The 22,387-nt window shown below is 45.9% G+C and overlaps 1 protein-coding gene across 7 annotated transcripts in view; it reads left to right on the forward strand.

The window, feature by feature from the left end:
* eml1 (EMAP like 1) overlaps positions 1 to 22,047 on the forward strand; it is a 29,448-nt gene extending 7,401 nt beyond the window's left edge. For 2 of the 7 annotated variants that reach the window (XM_057059167.1, XM_057059164.1), the window contains exons 2-24: positions 10,196 to 10,378; positions 10,577 to 10,651; positions 11,370 to 11,508; positions 12,408 to 12,536; positions 12,719 to 12,747; positions 13,597 to 13,623; positions 15,730 to 15,859; positions 16,206 to 16,355; positions 16,759 to 16,828; positions 16,951 to 17,061; positions 17,142 to 17,237; positions 17,311 to 17,445; positions 17,619 to 17,718; positions 17,925 to 18,076; positions 18,494 to 18,619; positions 18,703 to 18,834; positions 19,137 to 19,204; positions 19,362 to 19,450; positions 19,572 to 19,669; positions 19,983 to 20,070; positions 20,171 to 20,266; positions 20,348 to 20,478; positions 20,571 to 22,047. In XM_057059167.1, the coding sequence (XP_056915147.1) occupies positions 10,196 to 10,378; positions 10,577 to 10,651; positions 11,370 to 11,508; positions 12,408 to 12,536; positions 12,719 to 12,747; positions 13,597 to 13,623; positions 15,730 to 15,859; positions 16,206 to 16,355; positions 16,759 to 16,828; positions 16,951 to 17,061; positions 17,142 to 17,237; positions 17,311 to 17,445; positions 17,619 to 17,718; positions 17,925 to 18,076; positions 18,494 to 18,619; positions 18,703 to 18,834; positions 19,137 to 19,204; positions 19,362 to 19,450; positions 19,572 to 19,669; positions 19,983 to 20,070; positions 20,171 to 20,266; positions 20,348 to 20,478; positions 20,571 to 20,696 (2,480 nt within the window). In that variant the 3' untranslated portion in view covers positions 20,697 to 22,047. The remainder of the gene's footprint in view (positions 1 to 10,195; positions 10,379 to 10,576; positions 10,652 to 11,369; positions 11,509 to 12,407; positions 12,537 to 12,718; positions 12,748 to 13,596; positions 13,624 to 15,729; positions 15,860 to 16,205; positions 16,356 to 16,758; positions 16,829 to 16,950; positions 17,062 to 17,141; positions 17,238 to 17,310; positions 17,446 to 17,618; positions 17,719 to 17,924; positions 18,077 to 18,493; positions 18,620 to 18,702; positions 18,835 to 19,136; positions 19,205 to 19,361; positions 19,451 to 19,571; positions 19,670 to 19,982; positions 20,071 to 20,170; positions 20,267 to 20,347; positions 20,479 to 20,570) is intronic. The other 5 variants (XM_057059170.1, XM_057059168.1, XM_057059165.1 and 2 more) reach the window with 4 other exon arrangements.
* The last annotated feature ends 340 nt before the right edge of the window (positions 22,048 to 22,387 follow it).

Here is a 22,387-nt window from a genome sequence, read left to right on the forward strand (position 1 = left end):
GTCGCTTTAAATATTGATGAGAGGGGGGAGAATATGATTGTGGAGGAAGTTTTTAGAATAGAAAAATGTCAATAGTCGACCTGAAGTGTAAACAAAGACGGGGGGACTGATTACAGCTCGATGTGATGGTGACGGCTCATGAAAATACGCGTCACTTGTCTGATGGAGACAGAAAAGGAGACACTTATGCCGCCACTCTAATGTAATTCATCTGCTGGCAGGCAGAGGGAGAAAGCAAATTTCAGGTTGCAATGGGTGGGAAAGAGAATGACTCAGGGAAAAAGTGTAGCAGCATGACACATCGGCATGACATCAGGTCATTACCGAGGATGTGTGAAAACTGTTCAACAAAAGTTAACCATGGCCCAGCTCATTGGAGGAATTCTTCTGTCCAGTTCATTCATGTTGTGATTGGGGGAGTTGGTTCGCTGGTCCGGCATGCATCCTGTCAAACTACAGTTAGTGAGCCCCCGGGGATTAACCAACACAAAAACCAGTATCTCTAATGGAGGCTGCTGCAGAGAGGTTTGAGAGAATTGTTTCCTGTTGGCAGGAATGATTTATTATATATAAGCAAGAGGATGTGAAGGAAACCCCCTCAGCACAGACTGGCAGCTGCTCTGCCCTCATGATAACACTTGAGATCCACAAATCAGGCAAATCTTTAACCATTTGCTATAAACCAGAATATGTGCATTGCTTCCTGAAGTTTATTGTCCTCCGTAACTGCAGGCAGAATGATAAAACACCTAACAATAATTAACTGCTACAAAAACCCAGAGGTAAAAAGTGTCTTCCGTGTATGTGTGGCACAAGGTGCAGGTCTGTATTCATGTTGTCTTCAGATATAAATGGGGGGAAAACACCCGTGAAGAGTTAGGATTGTCTTCAAAAACATGTGTAGCAGTGACGCAGTGTTAAAGGAGCTCTTTTTGAATCACATTACCCCGATAATTGTAGCTACAGGGTTCCTGAAGCAGTATGTTGTCTACCTACACCTCTGAGAACAGTTAAACAAGGACGGAAGCTGTTAGGATTTGACTTTGTTGATGCAGTTTAGATTCCCTACATGTTGTTCTTGTTATTTCCAGGCGTTAAGCGGACCTTCGCGACGGTTACGCGACCTTTCTCTTTCAAACACGTGAAAACTCCAACATGTTTTGGTGAAACATCCTGGAGCTGCACCTCCACCGTTGACCTGACTCAGTGGTTGGTGTCCATATGAGCAGCACCAGATGCTGTGAGCTGATGTGACATCACATTTTCCTCGGATGGGCTCGGGGCGAACGTCGGTGATGTCATCCGCTCGTGTCTTTCCCCCACCCCTCGCTCGCTCGGCCCATGTGCTGCGGAGCATCCAACCAGACTAATGTCGGAAGACTAGGTCAGCTTAACCGCACAAGTACGCACAGCCTGCCTGGTTCTGTCCTCCGGAGGCCGGGGCAGCTCAGGCAAACTGAAAATTCAGCACTTGCGAAGAGAAGCCTTTTCATCCATTACATCCATGAAATCATATTTGGTCCTGGAGAAATGGCCCGTTTTTATTGAATCAGTCTGCAATGCCTCCCCCCGATTCATGCAGCCGCTGTTGTTTTCCCTGAATTATTGATGTCCTGGTATTAGATTGTCCAAATTTTTGTTTGGGTTAAGCCAATGGAAGTGCCATCGCCATGGCAGATCCTCCATACAGTAAGAGCCGACTGTGAGTTTAGAGGATTAAGATCTGTTGTGCTTTAATACGCAGCATCCAAAAAAAGACAACCCAAGTAGCAACATAGAGACGACCCAGAGCCCAATAGAGGCAGAGTCTTTCTTTAGTGTCACGCAGAACTGGCCTCATTTGTACCAAGGCGATGAAGCGGTCTGCTGCGCCGACACACACATGTTAATCTTCAGATGATATCAAAAGTGTCTGCCTCCGAGCCGTCTTCTCTAAAAGGTCTTGTGTGTGTTGAGCCTGTTGTGACGTACTTTCTTCTCTGGTGCTTTGATCTGCCAATTCTGGGTATTCTATCATAAAACACACCTCCATGTTCCTGGATTGCCAACGGCAGGACGAGCAGGATGCGTACCACAAAGACACGTCCTCGGTCCCTGTGTGTTTTTGGGTCATAGAATTCCCAACTGTACAAATTGTGACATACATTTTTTGTTGTCATTAATTCTATAGTGTCTAAAAAGGACCAATTAGCCTTCATAATACAGTGTGTTATGGCTCATTTTGACCAGCAGTTATGCTGAAGTTGATTCGAGCGTCTGGTTCCTGGTGCACTAAATCCTCCCGATGAGTAAAAACTCCCCCTCTCGACAGCGCTGCCATGCAGACGATCGCACTCATATATTCACTATTTCCTGCAGTCATTAGCAGTGCTGGACCTTTTGCCTCTTAAGTTAATGCCGTCTGCTCGGAATTGGATCAAACACCCTTTTATCTTCGTGCTGCACGCTGGTGTTGTTCACCCACAGGCTCGCTGGCACCGCTCAGCTGTGTAACACTGGAGGAAACCGGAGGGGTAAAGAAAGGATGGAAGAGAGTGCAGATGAACGGCCAGACATCAGGGGTGTTCATTTAGCCGGTGTCGCAGAGGCGAGGCCGCTCCATCCGTCCTGGTCCTCCTCCTGGCCGTGGTCCTATGGTTAACTCTGATTAATGATGGCACGTGTAGAGGGATTAGGATTAAAGCCTCACGTTACCGGGCACAGTAGCCAAGGAGGGATGCCAGAGAGGAGTGGGAGGAGCTTAATGTGCTTGTGTATATTCAGGCCTGATAATCTTTGACTGTTGTCAATACAGTCAGTTTGATTATTGACTCTTAAAGTCATTTGTGTTCTAACTCAGCTTTGAATGACCTTATCCTTTTTCTTTTTTTTTTCTTCTTTTTTTTTTTACAGAGTCTCTAAAAATATTTTCTTGTACATGAAGCCGCTGTAATGTTGACCAATGCTGCTGAGTCATTTCAAGGTTCACTCCGATTTTCCTGCTCCTCTGGCAGAAAACGTGGTTATTATTTATTCATCTGACTGCAGCCTCACTGGTTCTCTTTCTCGGGGTCTCTTCTTCTCCTTCGTCCTCTTTGATCTTGCAGAAATCCCCCACGAGGACCTCAAAGTGCTGAAATGCTTTTTTTCCTCCAGACACTCGGATATTGAGCGTGGCACTAGGGCTGCTGTAGTCACGAGTCTTGTTGTAGCCCCCACCCCCTTATCTGACTCATTGTTTCTCTCCCCTTTGTTCCGATAAGTTTCACTCTTTCTCTTTCACTCTTTCTCTTTCTTTGCTGTAGAGGGGAGCCTTTAGCATCCGCTATTGGTTACAGCGTGTGGTTATTTTAAACACTGGTTTGAGGCAAGCTGGCTGTTTCTTGATGACATAGCCACTATAGCACCCCCTACTGGCAGGGAGGATAAAAGCTTGTGCGTGACTCAATTTTAAATGGACACACCATCTTTCCATTGTAAGTGTTTTCTTTCAGATGACAAAGACAAGCTCAGAGTTGATTAGATTTTGCTGTTCTTAGTGCCCTGCAGGAATCTGTAATAGGATTATTGTAATATTTATGTCTCTTAGGCAGCATCTATCTCAGTTAGACACACAACAGAAAAACAAATGACTTTTTGACCTTAGCAGATAGAAAGAGGATGTTAGCTTTAGTGTTCATGCTATTTTCTGCCCATTCTTAACTGATTATTCTTTGGATTTCCCATGAATATTATGGGCGTTGGCACGTACGGCTTGAGTGTTTTATAGCCCTCTTCTAAAACAAGGTCAGAGTCAGTGCGCTGGTGGAAAACAGCCTCTCGGTCAGCCAACGGGCATTTTCAGTATGAACTCAGCACTTCCCAGCACTCATCTCCTGCTCTTGTCTCCTCTCCACTGACACAGTTTTCACAGTTTTGCACAGCCTCGTCCCCTGACCCACTAAAACAATCAGGCATGTAAAGCAGGAGTACGCGGTGCGCTCCTGGGCTAAATATATAAACTGCCTCTGCTTGTGTTTATCTGATGCTCCTAACAGTCAAACACAGAAGAGAAAACCCTGTATGGTAGTTCTCTCTCTCTCTTTCTCTCCCTCTCTCTCCCTCATACCATCTAAAGATCTGGAGTGAAGACATGTAGGCCTGAGTCCTTGATCTGGATGTCAGGGATGCATAAAAATACAGATTCATGTGGGATTCTTGTGCTCTGCAGGGTAACATTAACCAAGATCAACCGAGCGTTCTACCTGTGGGGGAGGGCGACTGGATATAAATCACACGAGTCAGCAGAAACCCGGGGAGATGCCATTATTTTTAGCCTGCAAAGTCATTCTGTCCAATCAGAGAGTCCGCTTTATGATTCAAATGTGCTTCAAATTAGCATTGAAATGAGGTCTGGTAGGGAAAATCAATTACGTTAGCATTGCAAGTATTGGTTTGATTATATTTACATTTCCACAGATGGGGGGTCTCTGATGGCCTGTTGGTTGCACCCCAACATTTCACCTGGCCAAGCTTGACGTGTGCAGATGTAATTAACCTCTCTGTGGCCGAGGTGCACTCCCAGAGGCTACCCAGCAGCCTAATTGGTCTCTTACATCTGCTCTTAATGAAAGAACCAGGCGGAAAGCTACGTGTGTGTGTGGTGTGTGTGTGTGTGTGTGACCACAGTTGTATGTATTCTGACTGTAACAGATGGGAAGGGAAAAGACAAGAACTCCCATCAGAAATTCCATTAAAAATGCATCACAAACACAGGTGCAGAGATGAGAGGATGGCCATGATTATTTGATTTAATTCCGTCGTGCGTTAAAGTAGAAGCCCGTGATTTGACAATCAGCCCTTTCATTGGTGCACTTTCTTTTCAAATTAACGTACTTTAGTTATTTCATCTCTGGCTCATCAAACGCTTCAATGCACTGATTTTTCCTTTTGCTTTAATGTGTTTGGATACGTTTTATGTCCCAGATATTACAGGTGAAATCACCAGCGCAGACTTCTGATTAAAATGATGAAACTATAATATTTAGATGATCATTTTGGGACCTAAAACACTTTTTAGACCACAATCACTTTTGAAAAAGGCTGAATGTAAAAGAGTTTGGGCCTTTCCAAGCACCCCGCCAAAGAATGTGATTTTGATTTATCTGCACACCTACACATCACCAGAAACTGATCCCATGGCGGATCTATGGTGTCATGGTTTGTGCTGCTGCCAGTGAAGCCACTGCATGTTCTCTCCTCTCCAGATGGTGGATAGAAGTTTGGCTAATTCTCAGGACGGTCTCCGGAACACAGACTGCATGTGTGCACAGCACGGAAGTCTTGTATCCCATAACAACTGGAGGGAGTCCACACATGCATGCACACACAAACGCCACACATATCAGAACAGGCATCCCGCCCTCTGTCCCTGTGGTTTGTTTGTTACTGCCAGACAAAGCAGGGTTTTATGTGAGAAAGAGGCTCGTGTCAGAGCCTGGAGTGCAGAGTCACTGCCTCTGATGAGCAGTTTATATGCTTAAATTGGTAAAAGATATTAAGAACCGTCCTTTGTTTCCCTGTCTTACATGGCCACGCTAACAGAGACACTATCAAAGCGGTGCATCGATGGGGAAGCTTTCAGGACGGTGGCTGATATCACCCTTTTTGGCTGATGCGCTCCAAAACGAGTGAATACATCCTCTAAGGGTCACGAGCGGCCTTGACCTTTTCTGCATGCGGAGAGAAGGAGGGATTTACGCATGCACTGTTTAATCTTTTTTTCTTAAAGCCTCATGCATATGCAATTCAATTCCAACAGTGAAACGGGTGCAGTTAACTCTTAGCACTTCAAAGATTGAGATGGCCTTTTCTCTGGAACGTGCAGCCGACGCACACCAGGGACACAGAAACGGCCAGTACGAAGCTCATTCTCACAGGCATCGATAAGACAATCGGCCCCACTGCAGTTTTATTGGAGGGAATGAGCAAAAGGAGCAAAAGAGGCAGAGCGAGTGAGAGGGGACAGAGGTTAGAAACGAACCAGCCCTGCTGCGCTAAGCTCCAACTCCCTGAGTGTAGGGATCACTCACATCAGGCAAGATCAGCTGCCCACATCCAGAATAATCCCCCACCAACTCCAAACATTTCCAGAACTGAAAGAGGGTGTGTGTGTGTGGGTTAGAGCAGGGCCAAGGGATTATTCAATGTACAATACATGCCTCAGCTGCCTCAGTGACCTGTGTTTTCCTTTCTTTTGGGATAATATTTTGTCTTTTATTATATCTTTAATATTTCTTTTAACTCTCTTTATGTCATTTTAGACTGACAACCAAAGCAACCACTACACAAGTTATGTGTCTTTTGAGCTTTTGTGAGGCATTTTACTTCCTTTTTTGATTTGTTACTGAGGATGAGTTAGGAGAAACCGAATCCCTGACGTCCAGGATTCCACCGGCAGGAGGATCAAGATAGTGGATCAGTCAGACAGATGAGATGAGGTGAAGGCAGGTTGCAAAGCAATTTATAGAATAATGATAAGGTCCTGGTCTCTCCTGAATCAGTGGTTTTGGGCCAAGCTGGTGTCCTCAAGTTGCGACTGCACTCATTTTTCTGCAGCAGCAATCCCTCCAGAAGTGATGCTATAGAAACACCCTCACAGGTATTCTGGAATGTTTTGAAATTCTACCTTAAAGGAAAAGTTGAAATTGTTCATTGTGTCATCTAGGGAATGTTTTGGAGTGTCTAACACTATGGGGTGGAATTGTGCCATCAGCTGGCTGAGGTAGCTAGGATAGCATGTAAACACCTCTAATGGAATGCTTACGAGATAAGCAGATATCTGCTGATGCGTTGTTGTTGTCAGCTAACACAGTGAAATGCTGATGATGTTACATCACATGATCATTTCTGTGGCTTAATGCTGATCTTGAATGCTACAAGATGCAGTTTGATGTGTGTGACAGTGAACAGGAGGGATGTGAATCATCCCATTTGACCTGAGGGTAACCTGATGGGAGGTAGGAAGGTCGCAACATGCTCCTAAAAGACAGGTTCTCTCTTCGGAGTCACTTTTTTCCTTGTATTTCTTTCCTCACTCTCTCAGCCATTGCGTGATTGTTCTCTCACCTTACTTTGCCTGACACCTCTTTAATCTCTACTCGTGAACACGAGGGTTTCCTCTCCTCTGATTCACCTCTGTCCAATTATAGCCCCAAAGCTCCCATCCAGCAGAAGCCGCCAAAGTCGTTTGTAAACCAAACGTCTGCCGTCTTTATCCGCTCGGTCGATCAGCTAATACACCAACGCCAAGTCATCTACTGTCTGCCTGGGGTCACACGTGGGATTAATGGCACTTTAAGTGACTGTGCCACTCACTGGGTTTGGTCATTTTTCATTCTGCTGAGGTGCAGCTGCTGGCTGACTTCAGTGGCGCCTCAGACAGAACCCATTCTTCCAAACGCTGCCGTCTCTTCATATGCTGTGCTGAATAACATTAAAGTCCAGTATTCATAGTATTGTACTTTTAGCTGCACTTGCACTTATCTTTATCCTCTCTTTGGATGGAATGACAAAAAAACGACGCGGCTATAAGAAAAACAGTCCTGGAGCCCATCGAGGCATCACGTCATTGATCTTGTTGATGTTCCATTAGAACCATCCTCGTGTATTTTTTGACAGCGTGGTTCTAAATCTAAACACTATCCAAACCTTCCTCATCTCTATCTGAATTATTTCCTTATTTTCATGGTGGCATAAATAATACCCAACATGTCACTTCACTGGGATTAGATTTCGACTTCCATCGGGGTGATTGTTTAATAAGCGTGACCCTCTGGTCTTCTGTGCCCGCCTGTGTGCATCTGTGTTGTGAAATGAAGCACAGTTGGTGAAGCTGTCCAACGTAATCCAACGTAATCGACGCCCAAAAACAGGAATGACTGTCATAACATTGAGTCAGGCAGTTTCCTGCTGCCTCTTGTGTTTGGGATCCGTCGCCTTTTTCTCCAAATATGGGTCGTAGTTCATCAAAAGCGTTCATTGCGGGAAGGTTTAACCTGATCCACACTCACCAAAGGGGGAATTGAGCTTTATTGTCCGGCTCCTCCGCAGACAGCAAAAGAAAAACAGCCATCAATCACTGCCAGCCGGAGAGCCTGAGAGGGAACCGTCCCTCACATCATTTCTCTGTCATCATGGAGTGTGTATTTATATCCGTATCCTCTTTTCTTGTACCGTTGGAGGTGTAGCTGTGACTGACAGCGATGCTCGGCAGGGGGAAGCCGCAGAAGATCTTTAACACTCGCAGCCCAGCACGGATCAGGATGTGAGCATTTACGCAGGAATATTTTAGCCTTAGTTTATTGATCTTCACAGCTGAAAGGGGCAGCAAAAGGGGGCCTGCAAGCTCCATGGTCTATTATTGATGTCACTTAGGTCGGTGGGCGGCTGTAGAACAAGGTGACCGAAGGAAGGGTGGGTGTGTGGGAGTTTTTAAACAGGATAAATGGCCTACACGAGAGGCTGCTTTTATGTTTATCCTTCATTGACGCGCTGCGGCTGAGCTGACAGGCACTTAAGGCAGGGAGGTGGTCTGGAAGTAGGTGACAGGGAGCGGCGCCTCTCAGGGTTAGCAGGCAGAGGACTGAGCCGGCCTCCATGTTCTCCCGATTATTGAAAGATTGCCTGGAGAAGATGGCGACAGAGGCTCTGACAGCGGCGCAATGAGCTGCACATCTGTCTGACAGGTGTGAAAGGTCCAGCTGAGCCCAAGAAGGTCGACGCGGCTGCGGAGGCGATGTGAGCGGGCCGGTGTCCGTTCGCGTAGTTGGATGAGCACTGACATCTCGGTTATTTGGCCCCGCTGGACAGAGACGCCTCGAGAGCAAATGTGTCCCCAGGGGTGTCACACTCTCAACACGCTTGTTTCTAGATTAAATTAAAGACCCCGCTGAAGCTCCCCCACACCCTTCCTGTTCTCCACTGCACCCATGCTTGGACACATTAGGGGGTGTTAACCTGCCCCGGTGGGTTTTAAAATGATGCGCAGGCTGATAGACAGACAGTCAGATGACACTATTCTGTCTGTGGAAAGGAGGCACAGAAAGTTATTTAGTTGTTAGTAGTTAGTTTAGATGCTGTGTGTGAGCGTGTGTGTGTGTGTGTGTGTGTGTGTGTGTGTGTGTGTGTGTGTGAGTGTGAGTGTGAGTGTGTGTTGTAGAGCTGATGTCTCTCTTTGTGAATCATAATTAGATGTTTCAGCCTTTCAAAAGCGTTTCCCGTTACAAGCACAAGTGTCCCGTCTGCTAATGCACCAATTTGCCATCCTGCCTGGTGGAGGGTCTCCCTGACTGGAACAATTCATAATCACTAATGGAACTTGTCAGCGTTTAAACACACCCATCCAAATTCCTCCCCGGCATTTTCTGCCTTTTTAATTCAATTGGCTTGATTTGACCTTTGGCATATTGCTGAAATTACACATTAAAACATAACTGAATTTTAATGGACACACATGAAGATTGCACATCTTTATGTGCTTAATCTTGTTTTACATTAAAAACATCTAATGTCTGATATATATACAATTACTGCTGCAATAAGAGTCACTCTGTATGTTGTTTTTTTATGCCTAATTCAAAAGAAATAACACGTTAGCCCAGATTTAAAGAAGAAGCAAGCCTGACTAATCAGCAGATGTCTGCCCTCTGATGCATAATGCATCATGCTGTTATTGCCAGTCTTCAGGGAGAACACAACAGCGATTTACATTAATATTTTATCCATCACCGTGGCACCATGCATGCGTGTGTGTATTTGTCACTAATGAAGGGGACCTGGGGGGAGGCTGGGACCAGGGCGTCAGATGGATGGGTGGGAATATTGTGTTAAGTTTGTTTAAATTCAGTGAACACAGACAGTAAGCAGCGCGGCGTTGGGGGTTTTATTAGAAACGCGGGCGCCACTTTACAGCCAAGACACGTAATCTGCAAGCACAAGTGTTATTTCATGTTCTTTTTAGTGTTTGGTGAAACTGGCTGTGATCCGGTTTGAGCTGCTCTAATTTAATACAGGTGAACACTAACTTTGAATGACTGTCGTCCGTTTGGGTAACTTTTCCAGAGTATCTTTAAATCAAATTAAGCTAAACAAGTGACAGATTTTGCAATTTCGCTGAAAGACAATGAAGATTTGCTGGTGCCGTCGGTGCTTTTTAAAATCCGACTGTTTTCCTCAGATGACAGCGCGTCTGCCGCCAGCAGTATGGAGGTGACCGACCGGATCGCCTCCCTGGAGCAGAGGGTCCAGATGCAGGAGGACGAGATCCAGCTGTTGAAGTCTGCTCTGGCTGACGTTGTGCGTCGGCTCAACGTATCTGAGGAGCAGCAGGCCATGGGGTCACGCAGAGGACCCACCAAAGGTAGAATACACACCAAATCCTGCTGCTTAATGCTGTTTTAGCTCTATTTTGGGGCATCAAACTGCAGAAAAAGTGTGTTTTTTCCCTCCTTTTCCTCTTTGTTTTCTCTCTTTCCTGGTTTCCCTCTCCTGATGAGCTGTCACTGTCCTCTTCCTGTCCCCGTCTGTCCTCTTTTCTCCCGCCCTGCGTTGCTAATAGCGCTGTGCGTCCCGAGAATAGACCCCGCTAAGCTGAGAAAGTCTCCTTCAGCAGACTGCAGTGTTGGGAAGTCAGGTAGGCTGATTGTGAAGTCTTGTCTCCACTGAGCGGCCCTGTTGGTGGTACTACATTGTGTACTGAAGTAGGAGACGCAGTATTAGTACTGCACCGCCTGAGGTCAACAGGTTGTGAGTGTGAAGAGACGAACAGGCGAGTTGCTACTTCTGCTCTTTGAGGCTGACTCCAACATGTTCTCATCGGTGCCATTTTTGAGGACTTTCCTGTGTGGCTTAACAATGCAGCATGTGTTGGCCGCGCCTCAGATACTGACCCCCCCCCCCTCCACGCCCACATAGAAGGGGGGGAAAGTGCATGTGAAACTACAGATGCTGGTGTCCTCCAGTGGACGATGAGATGATGAAATGGAAACAGACTCTAATTTTGAGCGGCTGCCAGCTTCAGTCTTTCCACAGATGAGGTTTTCAGTTTGATTTGGGTGCTGGAGGATGACTCAGACTCGGGGCTGCGTTCCATTATTGTTCTCTGCTCTTATCCCTAAAGAGTTTGCATCCACACACAGGAATTATAGAATCTCACCTAAACATGCACCCTTTTTACATCCTAAAGCCTACAGAGATAAAATACACCACTTTTTTCTATAGATTTTTGCATTTAGTTATTCTTTCTTTTTTAATCTAATTTTAAAGTATGACCTTGTTTTATCATTGTGTTACAATTGTAATCTCCCTATTTTGTTTGAATGTGGCCTCTGTGGTTCTCTTCTTCTTACCAGCCAGGCCAATGATTGCGACCCTGCCCCTGCGGTCCACTCTAAACAACGGGACTGTCCTGCCAAAGAAAGCCAGCGGCACTCTCCCTTCCCCCTCTGGACCTGGGTCCAGGAAGGACACCAGCACACCGGCCAGCAAGAGGTAAACATCACTCCACTAATTCTCTGTCTCAGAAGTGATAAATAAAGGAGATGAAATGGACAAACTCAGACTGTGGGGGTCTTACAAGTGCCAATTTTGACGTCCTTTTTCAGGCAGCATTTAAAATATGTTAAGAGCCTGAAATCAGCAGCATGGACATCGATAATTTAAAAAGCTAAATGAGTCCAGCTGTCAAAATATATATTAAATAAATATTTTCGCAGGTTCTGCAGAATCATTCCAGTCAAATGATATCTTCTTCTGCTTGTTTGCTGTTCCACTGCTTAAAAAGCTTCCAGAATTATCCTCAGCTCAGAGGACGTTTGGCTAAATGAATGACTACTTTCTCCATGCACTCCTAATATCCACACTTTCCTTTAAAATGGGACTTTTTGTCCCACCAAAGTGCAAATTGGTCACATTCCCATTAGCAAACTCACAGCCATGCTCTCCGTGTTCCCAGAGGCCCAATTACTATGATTCCTCATGGGATAATAAGGCAAACAACAACCCCCCCCCCCCCCCCCCCACCCCATCCAGCTCTATTCTGCTCTTTAGTGAACAAACATGCACACTCTCCAGAAGGGATAACGGCCACTGGCCAGTTTGAGGGTTTGAATGGACTTCTCTCCCATAGGGTGGATTAGGTGACCGGGCCTGCTGGCCAATGGACTGCTGATGGAGCCTTTTTATTGTTGTGAATAGGGGGCTGTCTGCACCACTGAAATGCAGATTTCCACCGTTCTGTTGTTACAGTGCACCTTCAATCACCAGAAAAGCACAATCACTTCATTTCTCATTGACTTGAGTGGAAATTATAAACGAGCCCTTCATTAAAAACGCTCCTCGCGAGCAGCCCGGTAATTTTACGACCCGTTTCATCTTCTGTCTCATCGCAGCACCGTGAGGAGAGCCAACTCAAACGAACACGTGGGGACTCTCACTAGGAAAGATTCGGGGGAATCCAAGGGCAACCGAACCCGCGCTGGATCCACGGGGAGCAACTCCAGCGGGAAAAGGAGCGACAGGTAACGGTTCCATTCAAACCAGTGCTCTCATGCTTACTGGAAGCTTTTTTTTTGTCTTCCTGTTCTGGATTTATCCAGCTGGGAATACGTCAGACTGATTATGAAGCACTTTAAAATCTTTGGTCCACCTGGAGGTAGGATGCTGAATGACAGCTGTCTGTTTACTTCCATTTACTTTGCAGCAAACAGAGGGAGCCAGTGTTCAACGCAGGTAAGATTTGTTTGATAGTTTCCTGTAATCATAAACCCAGAGAGCGCCGTCATTCCCTGCGGCTCAGTGACCTCAGATTTCAGTTCATTTAAGGTTCCTTTCAGGGACTCTGTGTCCTGAACACCAATCCCACAGGCAGTTCACCCATTAGTAACCAGTTCCCTCCACCCATTTCCACTTTTCATCCATCTTTTGTTGAGTGTTGTCCTTTCTTGTTTTGATTGGCTTCAACCTAATCAGTTTAGCACTCGTGTTTTCAGTCGTTTTTTTTTTAATTGGGTAGAAGTGCAGCCAGCTGTTCAGAAGTTCGTAGTCCAGTCACTTCACAGGAATGGATCAGTAATATTCAGAATAAAATTGATTTTTCTGATACTAATATGAATTTGATAGCAGTCTCTAAACATTGCAGCGACGGGTCTTCTTAGTCCAGGAGGTTTATTTATTTAGGCGTCATAAGTCATCATTTCTCATAAAGCAATGGTAAAAAGCTAAAAAGGATGAGACTCAGTTCAACTGAGAAATGCACAAGACGACAGCGCTGGAATCAACATTGATCAAAATTCCCTTCCGGCATCATTTGAGCTGCTCTTTTATTATTGGATGCACACACCTGGATCCAGTTTTCATTTAGGTTTTAGGCCACATTCTCATCACTGAAAAGTTAAAAGTTAGAGAATAGAATACATCAGTCATCATAAATTAGAGAGCAGAACATGAAACACATTTAAATACACAGAAACTGCCGTAAGACAGGAAACAGGAAGTGCACTCACATTAGGACAGACCAGGAAGTGAGGAAGTCGTGTCATCCCTCACCTGGTGCTTGTCTCTCTCTGTGACCTTTACAAGGAATGCGACGTGTGACCCACTGCAAAGGTAGGCCACACCCCCAGCTCTGTTCCGATGGCCCTGACCCCCCCGCCCACCAAAGCCCCCAGGCTCCACAGCTCTTTGATCTCTGCACACGGATAAACGATAAAAGCATGATGGCTGGTTACATTTATTCGTGTTTTATTCGAGTAAAATCATCTGCAGGAACTTTGAGGAGTCTCTTCAGTGTAGCGATCGAGGAGCTGTCCAGACAGGGGCAGCTGTGTGTGTGTGTGTGTGTGTGTGTGTGTTGTGTGTGTGTGTGTTGTGTGTGTGTGTGTGCATGTGTGTGAAGCGGCCTTACCTTTACCCAAGGCTAACACACATATCTTACTTCCAGTGCAGCGTTTGCTTCTCTACACCTGTTAAAGGGCGGATGAAGACACTTGTTCACGCAAAGTTCGTGTGTGTGTTCCCTCACGGCAGTGCTTTTAGCTTCTGTCACCATGGCGACACTGAAATCCTCTTTTTTTCCCCCCAAGACTTCTTTGTAGAATTTACTGCCGATCTTATTGTCTTCCCATCATTTGTAGGTGCTAAAAGGGAATTACTTATTTCTTTTTATATCCAGCTTTAACGTTGAATCATTATCTTTTATACTCAAGTTAAAACATTTTTTGATCAGTGTTTTTGGGACCTGGAGCTCAGGAATATCTCATAGGAAGATATTGATTTTTAATCTATCTTTACTTGAGTGTATGAAAAGCAGAAAGTGCTATTTGTTATTTTCACTTTGGATTCTTGGGGGAATTTTCCCTCTAAATCCTCCACTTTGGTGCCTGTTACTGCATTTAAGTGCAGCCCTGCACTTTAAATAGAAGCATTTAGAAGCAAATGGGATAATTTATGATGCCGCTTCAGTGCAAAAGGGTGTTTTTTTACTGGAATGTAGTCCTGAGTGAAGCTCTGTCAACCTCCTTGTGATGTGTTGCACAGAGAGTGTGTCAGGTGGATTAAAGGAAGAGGATTTTGGTGAATAGAGGCTTCAATATTAATATTATTTAAACACTCCAAACATAGTTTCCCCCATTTTTCCGTGTGTGATTTTGATAGCTGCAGCCAGTATTTGATATTTTGTACTGAAGATAACAAAAACAGGAAAACAATATGACTTTCGTCTGTTTATATTTCTTTCTCCTCACACCTTCCTGATTGGCCCCCACAACCCTCCCCGCCGCCCCTCTTCCGTTCTTGCCCCCCTTCCCCATCCGTGCTGTAGTTACGGTGCAGATTTACCTGAGCTGCTCTGCCCAGCCGACAGAGAGCAGCGGCGGCCCTGTGGCTCCGGCTGTGACGGCCCGAGCAGCTGCAGGCCGTCGTCAGACTACAGAAAGCAGCAAAGCCGGGTCGTCCAGAAAGAGTGGCGCCGGCAGAAAGACGCCCAGTTTTAACCTGCACTTGAGGAAGTCAGGGAGTCTGTTATCATACTCGTCACTCGATACGCCCTCCTACCGCAGCCCTGTCAAGTCTCCAAGCCAGTACTTCCAGATCTGTTACTAGTTGGATTTAGAGTCAGCCAGAAAAAGGTTTGTGAGGAACGCGTGGTCATGTTTAGCGTCCTACCACTGAAGTTCAGACAGATTTAGGACAAATCCTCCTGTTAGGGGAATTTAGGGCCTGTTTATAAGTATTATAGGCATTAACGGTTTGTTCAGTTTGGTTGGGTTTTTATTTTATTTTTCCATAACTTGTCCATTATCCTGCTTGTCTGTGCGTTTGTTGTTGGTTAACCTCTGCCAGCACCAGCTGCATATCCACCTGCGAGTGTTTGCGGTCCATATTGCACTCCTGTTGATCTTTTTTTTTCTTATTAATGGCTAATAAAGTCTGATAAAACATTGATTTGTCTCTTTGTGCCTGTTCTGTAAATCGCTGTCTTTAATGAGTCCGTTTTTGTGCCAAAAACACATCACTCCCCTCATGTCCACCCTGCCACGCATTCAGCAGCCTTTGTCATGCATCATCTCAGCAGCAGCCACCGTCCTGTCTGCGCTTTTACCACACGTTGAGCCATTAATCCACAAAAATCTTACACCCTCGTGGTGATAAATCAGTCATGTGTATATACCCGATCTGGATTATCTCACTGATGCTTTCTTTTGTTTTTCCCAGAGGAAGGTTATGTGAAAATGTACTTGAAGGGTCGTCCCATCACCATGTTCTTGCCCAAGGATCAAGTGGACAGCTACTGCCTGGAGGCCAGAGCTGACCCGCCCGGCAACAAGCTCAAACTGGACTGGGTGTATCCTTTCACTGCTCATTTCCTCTTTTACTGTGGAGAGAATTAGCAGATATACGAATAATCGTGATGTATTCAGATGCTGATTTAGCGGGCGCAGCTGCAGCTGTCCTGGTCTGTCCTGCAGCTGTCCTGCTGGGACACAACGTGTCAGTGGCTCCTCTATTTGGTTCGTTTTGGTAGGGTGTAATAGGGTGTAATAGATATTAGTTAATCTGAGATTAAATCTGAAGGGACGTGAGGGTCGTGCACGCTCCTGGATTTCTCCACCTCTTTAACTGTCCAGACTGTCCTTTGCTGCTGTCTTCTGAAGCTCTCATGTTGTTCCTTGATCCCGGTGAAACTCCAGTTATGGCTACCGTGGTCGCGACTGTCGCTCCAACCTTTACTTGCTGCCCACTGGGGAGACGGTGTATTTCATCGCTTCAGTGGTCGTCCTGTTTAATGTGGACGAGCAGCTGCAGAGGCACTACACAGGACACACAGATGACATCAAATGGTGAGACACGCACGCACGCAGACACACACTCGCACATGCGCGCTCCAGCCCGGCGGGCACTGCTCCCACATGTGACCAGATGCAGTCACATCTGCCCCCCACGTCTCCGTTTCTTCCCTTGTTGAGTCCACAGTGTGAAGCCAGGAAATGCACGGTGCCGAGGTGTTAAAATAATCTGTTGATTTTAACCTATTTTAAAGTGTTTAACACCCCTAACCCCCCCCCCCCCCCACCACCCTCACTGCCGTTTCATCCACACTAGCACAGAGCGCGCCAGAGGATGGCTCTCACCAGAACCCTTCATCTTCCATGCCCGGCCCTCATCTTTATTCACGCGCTCCTTTTGATGTGTAAAGCCTTTTACCGATTTCATGTGCATTTTCCCAATCTTCCTCTTCCCCAGCCTGGCTGTCCACCCTGATAAGATCACCATAGCAACTGGACAGGTAGCTGGAACGACTCCAGATGGAAAAGTAGGAATGACACTGACATTTTATCACTTTGTACTGGGCTTATGCTCTGTTACTGTAGTTTCTGATTGACAGACGTCTTGGATTTACAACTTTGGGTTTGGTTTTCTTTTTCCACATGACAGCAGCTGGCTCCTCATGTCCGTGTTTGGGACTCTGTCAGCCTCAACACCCTCCATGTTCTGGGCTCAGGCTTCTTTGATCGAGCCCTGGTCTGCCTGGCTTTCTCCAAGTCGGTAAGGAAACAGCACAGAAACAGCCGAGCACGAGACTTTCGCTCTGAACATGTGTGAATATGGCTGCTTTTTACCTTCAGAATGGAGGAAACACGCTGTGTGCCGTCGATGACTCCAACGACCACGTCCTTTCTGTCTGGGACTGGCAGAGAGAGGACAGACTGGCTGAAGTCAAAGTGAGTTAAGAACAAAGATATTAACAGAATCCTGCATGCGCACGTGTAGCGACAGCATCTCCTCTGCCTTCAGTGCTCCAACGAGTCGGTGTTTGGTGTGGACTTCCACCCGACAGACTGCAGCGTCATAGTGACATGTGGCAAGTCTCATCTGTATTTCTGGAGCCTGGAGAAAGGCGTGCTGGTCAAGAAGCAGGGGCTGTTTGAGGTGAGGCACCGCCAGACTGCTTCCCAAATGTTAGATCAATACCAAAACGCCATAGCTCACGATTTGTCGGCGCTAATTCAATCATGGCGGCCTGGGGCCGTGAGCTCATGCTATGCTGGTGCGCTCTGAGCACATCACACTGAATTAAATTTATTTCTTGTGTTTTCCCCCAGAAACAAGAGAAGCCCAAGTTTGTGCTGTGTGTGACATTTGCAGAAAATGGAAACACCATCACTGGAGACTCGAGCGGGAACATCCTGGCGTGGGGAAAAGGCATGTTAATGAATTCAGAACCTTAGGATCACGGTGTAAAGAGGGGAGATACATCTGAAGCAACATTTAGAAATGAAATCAAACTCCAACCTGCACTCTCTGTCTATCTGTCACCCTGTCTGTTAATCTGCCCTCTTCAAGCAGTCGACCTTTCTGCCTGACCAACTGAACCGCCTCATCCATCTCATCCCATCTCTGTCACGCAGGCACTAATCGCATCAGCCATGTCATCCAGGGAGCTCACGAGGGCAGCATCTTTGCCCTGTGCATGCTGAGGAACGGCACGCTTCTGTCTGGAGGAAAAGACCGCAGGCTCATCTCCTGGGACAGCAGTTACCAGCAGATACAGACAGTGGAGGTGGGAACGACTCAGCAGGAGCCGCGGAGCATTGTTTGTAGCAAAATAAGAAGAAAATGGAGTGTGAAAATGGGACAGGCGTGTGGGGGGAAAAGGCTGGAAATTGTATTTCAATAAGTTTATAGAAACAGCAGTACGATTTTATGCAGTATCGTGGGTATCAATGCACTGTTAGAATGTAATAAAAGCTGCATGTTCAGCTCTTCCCTTTGATGGAGGCTTCTCGTATTACCCTTCCTTTGCATTCCAGCCTGAGGAGACCACTTAGTATTCTGAGTATTGCATCATATCATAAATATAATAGCGGATGAGCTCAGGTTCTGCTCTAATGCATCATTTATGTCTTGTTTGCCCTAAACAGAAGCCATAAATGTTGGACTGCATGTGACCTGACGGAGATTAACATTGTTTTCACAGGTTCCCGAGCTGTTCGGCCCCATCAGAACTATAGCAGAGGGCAGAGGAGAGACTGTGCTCATTGGGACCACTAAGAATTTTGTTTTGCAAGGCAGTTTAGATGGAGATTTTATTTCAATTACACAGGTAAGTTGCATACATGTGTGTTGTGCAATCCATTCTAATCAAATTACATTACTTTTTTTTAAGAGGTGTGTTTTCCTCTGCAGGGTCACACCGATGAGCTGTGGGGTCTGGCAGTTCACCCCTGGAAGCCTTTCTTCCTGAGCTGTGGCTATGACAGACAGGTCTGCCTGTGGGACTCCAGCTCGCATCAGCTCATCTGGGCCAAGATCATGGAGGTAGGGTTGGCCAACACTGCCCCCTGGGGGCGAACAGAGGACGCACCCAACAACGCGTTAAGTTAATAATTACATTATAATTCAAGAAAAAAAACACTTTCAAGACAAAATGTATTTTTCACTGTGGAAGAAATAACTTTAAAAAAAACTTTTATGTGTTATTAAGTATTCAGTGGACATATTTGTTTGTTGTTTATGCTGCACACTCGTAAACTAAAGTTTAACCGCTTGAATGTAAAATGCATTCAGCAAGACACAAGATTTGATGTGTTTATGTTCCATTTTCTGTCTGTCTATATCAGGATGCTGCTCAGTCAGCAGGATTTCATCCATCAGGAGCTGTGGTTGCCATAGGAACCCAAACTGGCCGGTAGACCTCTCCTCATCAATAGTCAATTTTGAGTTACAATGTGTGATAACTTGCAGCTCCAACTATAACAAAAGAAAACAAAGCTGAGACTCCAATCATTATTAAAATGACCAGACTGAAAACCAGGATGTGGAAGTGTTTGTTGCTGGTTCTGCAGGTGGTTGGTTCTCGACACGGACTCCAAGGATCTCGTCACTGTGCACACGGATGGAAACGAGCAGCTGTCTGTCCTGAAATATGGACCAGGTAATGAGCGACAGGCCTTCGCATATTCAGAATCACACGGCACAGAATTCCTCCAGGTGTGACACATCATACGCAACTTCACAATCTCTAAATAGCTTGTTGCCTGTTTTTGTTTGCTCAGATGGTAACTTCCTGGCCATCGGTTCCCATGACAACTACATCTACATCTATGCTGTGTCAGAAAATGGGCGGAAATACAGTCGAGTGGGGAAATGTTCGGTGAGCTCCTGTATTTATATTCCGCCCTCATCTGTGCTTTGTTTATTTTTAGTTCCTCCCAGCGCTTTAAAATTAGTTCCTCCTCGGCGCCGTCTTCGAGCCCCCCCCCCCACCCCCCCTTGTACACCCTCTGCTCACTTTATGTCCCAGAAGAAGCTGTAAAGGGATCAACAACACACGAGCCGACTCCAGCCTGCGTGTGCTGTGGGGACGCAGAAACCATATTTATGCCACTTCTCTTCTGGAACTGTGTCCCCTTTTAAATATAAGGTTTGTACACAAGCTTACCTGATGAATTTGTGTCACACCTCAGGGTCATTCTAGCTTCATCACCCACCTGGACTGGTCGGTGGACTCCCAGTACCTGGTGTCAAATTCAGGGGACTATGAGATTCTCTACTGTGAGTCTTTGACAGCTTTTCCCATTTTATTTTTCCGATTATTCTCCAAATTTGTGCTTGTCTCCATTCAACAATTGATTGTTGTGTGCTTTTTCCTCAGGGATCCCATCAGTGTGTAAACAGGTGGTCAGCGTGGAGACCACCCGAGACATCGACTGGGCCACCTACACCTGCCCCCTGGGCTTCCAAGTGTTCGGTAACAGGAGGCTTCCTGCCAATATCTTAAATCCTTAATGGCCTTTTCTTTGACGTTCCTGACCCTCTCCCCTCTCCTCAGGCTTGTGGCCTGACGGTTCAGACGGCACTGACGTCAACGCTGTCTGCAGGAGTCACGATAAAAGCCTCCTGGTGACTGGAGATGACTTCGGGAAGGTCCATCTCTTCACCTACCCTTGTTCCCAGTTCAGGGTACGTGGCAACACACAAAACACCCGCCCTGGTAGCCTTTGAGACCCTGCTCAGGGTCAGTCATTTGTCAAAATTTGTGTTTGACGCCCCAGGCTCCGAGCCATCTCTACAGCGGCCACAGCAGTCACGTGACCAACGTGAGCTTCCTGTACGACGACAGCTGCCTGGTGTCGATCGGGGGGAAGGACATGAGCGTGATGCAGTGGAGGATAGTGTGAGGAACAGGGAAACAGATGCTGTTGGATTCTGGCTGCGTTGGATCCCAAAGCCCTGCTGAAGGAAGCCAAAATGCACTAAACCGAACCAAACTTCCACGGACCCAGCAGAAGACGAGGATGAGGTTTCTATTTCTGGTCTGCTCAGAGATCCCAAATGAGATGAACTGTTGCAGTGGTTCAGTGCGGTTGCAAAAAATACCTTTTTCCTCTTTTGATTAGTCGCACTACAAACCCTCACATACTGTAGCTGGAACCGAGTGAATCAGAAGATCAACTCCAGCTAAACAGAACCAAAGGCTCCGATTCTCAGACTGCATTTGTTAAGCTTGGCTTCCACGCTTCCTGTCGACTTAAACCGCAGACAAGAACCAAAGAGGTTCTTCCGAACTGTGCTGGAGGTCCAAGAGCAGAAGAAACACTGTGTAATGAAAGCTCCTGTTGATTTGCAAAACCTTTGTTTTGTATTTTACAGCTCAGGAAAGTCCTCTTATCAACATATCAGACAGGACCCTGAATTACAAAGACCAGTTGATATTAGATGCGGCTGCTGACCCAGTGTTCTTGAGTCCTGATCTGTAAAATAAAGGCCGTTTCTCAATTAGCAAAAGAAACTGAAAAAGTGTATTAAAGGTGACAAGCGTCGTCAAAACCAACATTTTCTTTTTCATTTTGGCTTTCAGGTCTTTAAAATCTGTTTTTTATTGATCATGAGTCAACTCCTTCACTGCCAATTGTTGTCCCTGTCACCCCCCCCCCCCCCATAAATCAATGCTTGGTTTCTATGTGTAAATACTCGCTGAAGCTTGATCCACAATTGTGGTTTTTTTTCTATCTCTTACCTGCCTTCACATGCAAGGATTTTTTTTTATACATATTTGGGCAGTTTTTAATGATGTGAAGCCTTCGTTTGCACCCCGATGAGTTGATGAAGGTAGTGGGGGAGACCTCCTGATGTGCAGCATCAGCCCGCAGTGAGATATTAAACTGCGAAATGTGGTTTTCCATCTTTAAGTAATAATATATTTTACTGCTTAAGCCTGATGAACATGCTGCAGGTACTCATTTGCCCAATGGAATAAGTGAATCAGCACTACTGTAGCTTTTTATAATTAAACATGTCTGCTTTCCAGCTCCGCCTATTTACAGAGAAATGTTGTTTTTTTTTGGCTCTGCTGCACTTTTGTGTCGCTGGTAAGGTGCATACTGTATTTAGAAAGAGAAACAAAGACATCTCATGACATAAAAAGACTGTGCGGTGAGCTCATCTGGAGCTGCGGAATGCTGTTATATTATAACAGAATGCTGAATATTAACATTCGTTTATCTGACAGTAAATGCAACATGAAATCCCCAGTGAGTCTGCGTGAGTCATTGTATTAAATGTCATTTTTAAATGCATTCTTGGTCCAAATCCTCCACAGAGGCGCCTGTAAATGGGAACATTCAAGTAATATTACAGCTAGTTACGTCACTAAAATAGTTTTCTGTATCTATGTTATTTTATTGATTAAAAAGTAATGGAAACCCGGTCCTGGAGGGCCGCGATCCTACCAGGTTTTCCGTCCTACCAGGTAGTCAACTCCTTCACCTGTTCCCACTCGCCGTTTACTGCCTGGCAGGAAGGAAAACCCGGCTGTTTCGTATCCGTCCAGGACCGGGTTCCGACACCCCAGCCTAAGAGAACGCTGGTG

The sequence above is a fragment of the Takifugu flavidus genome, chromosome 16 (genome assembly GCF_003711565.1).
Source record: "Takifugu flavidus isolate HTHZ2018 chromosome 16, ASM371156v2, whole genome shotgun sequence".
Taxonomy (NCBI): domain Eukaryota; kingdom Metazoa; phylum Chordata; class Actinopteri; order Tetraodontiformes; family Tetraodontidae; genus Takifugu; species Takifugu flavidus.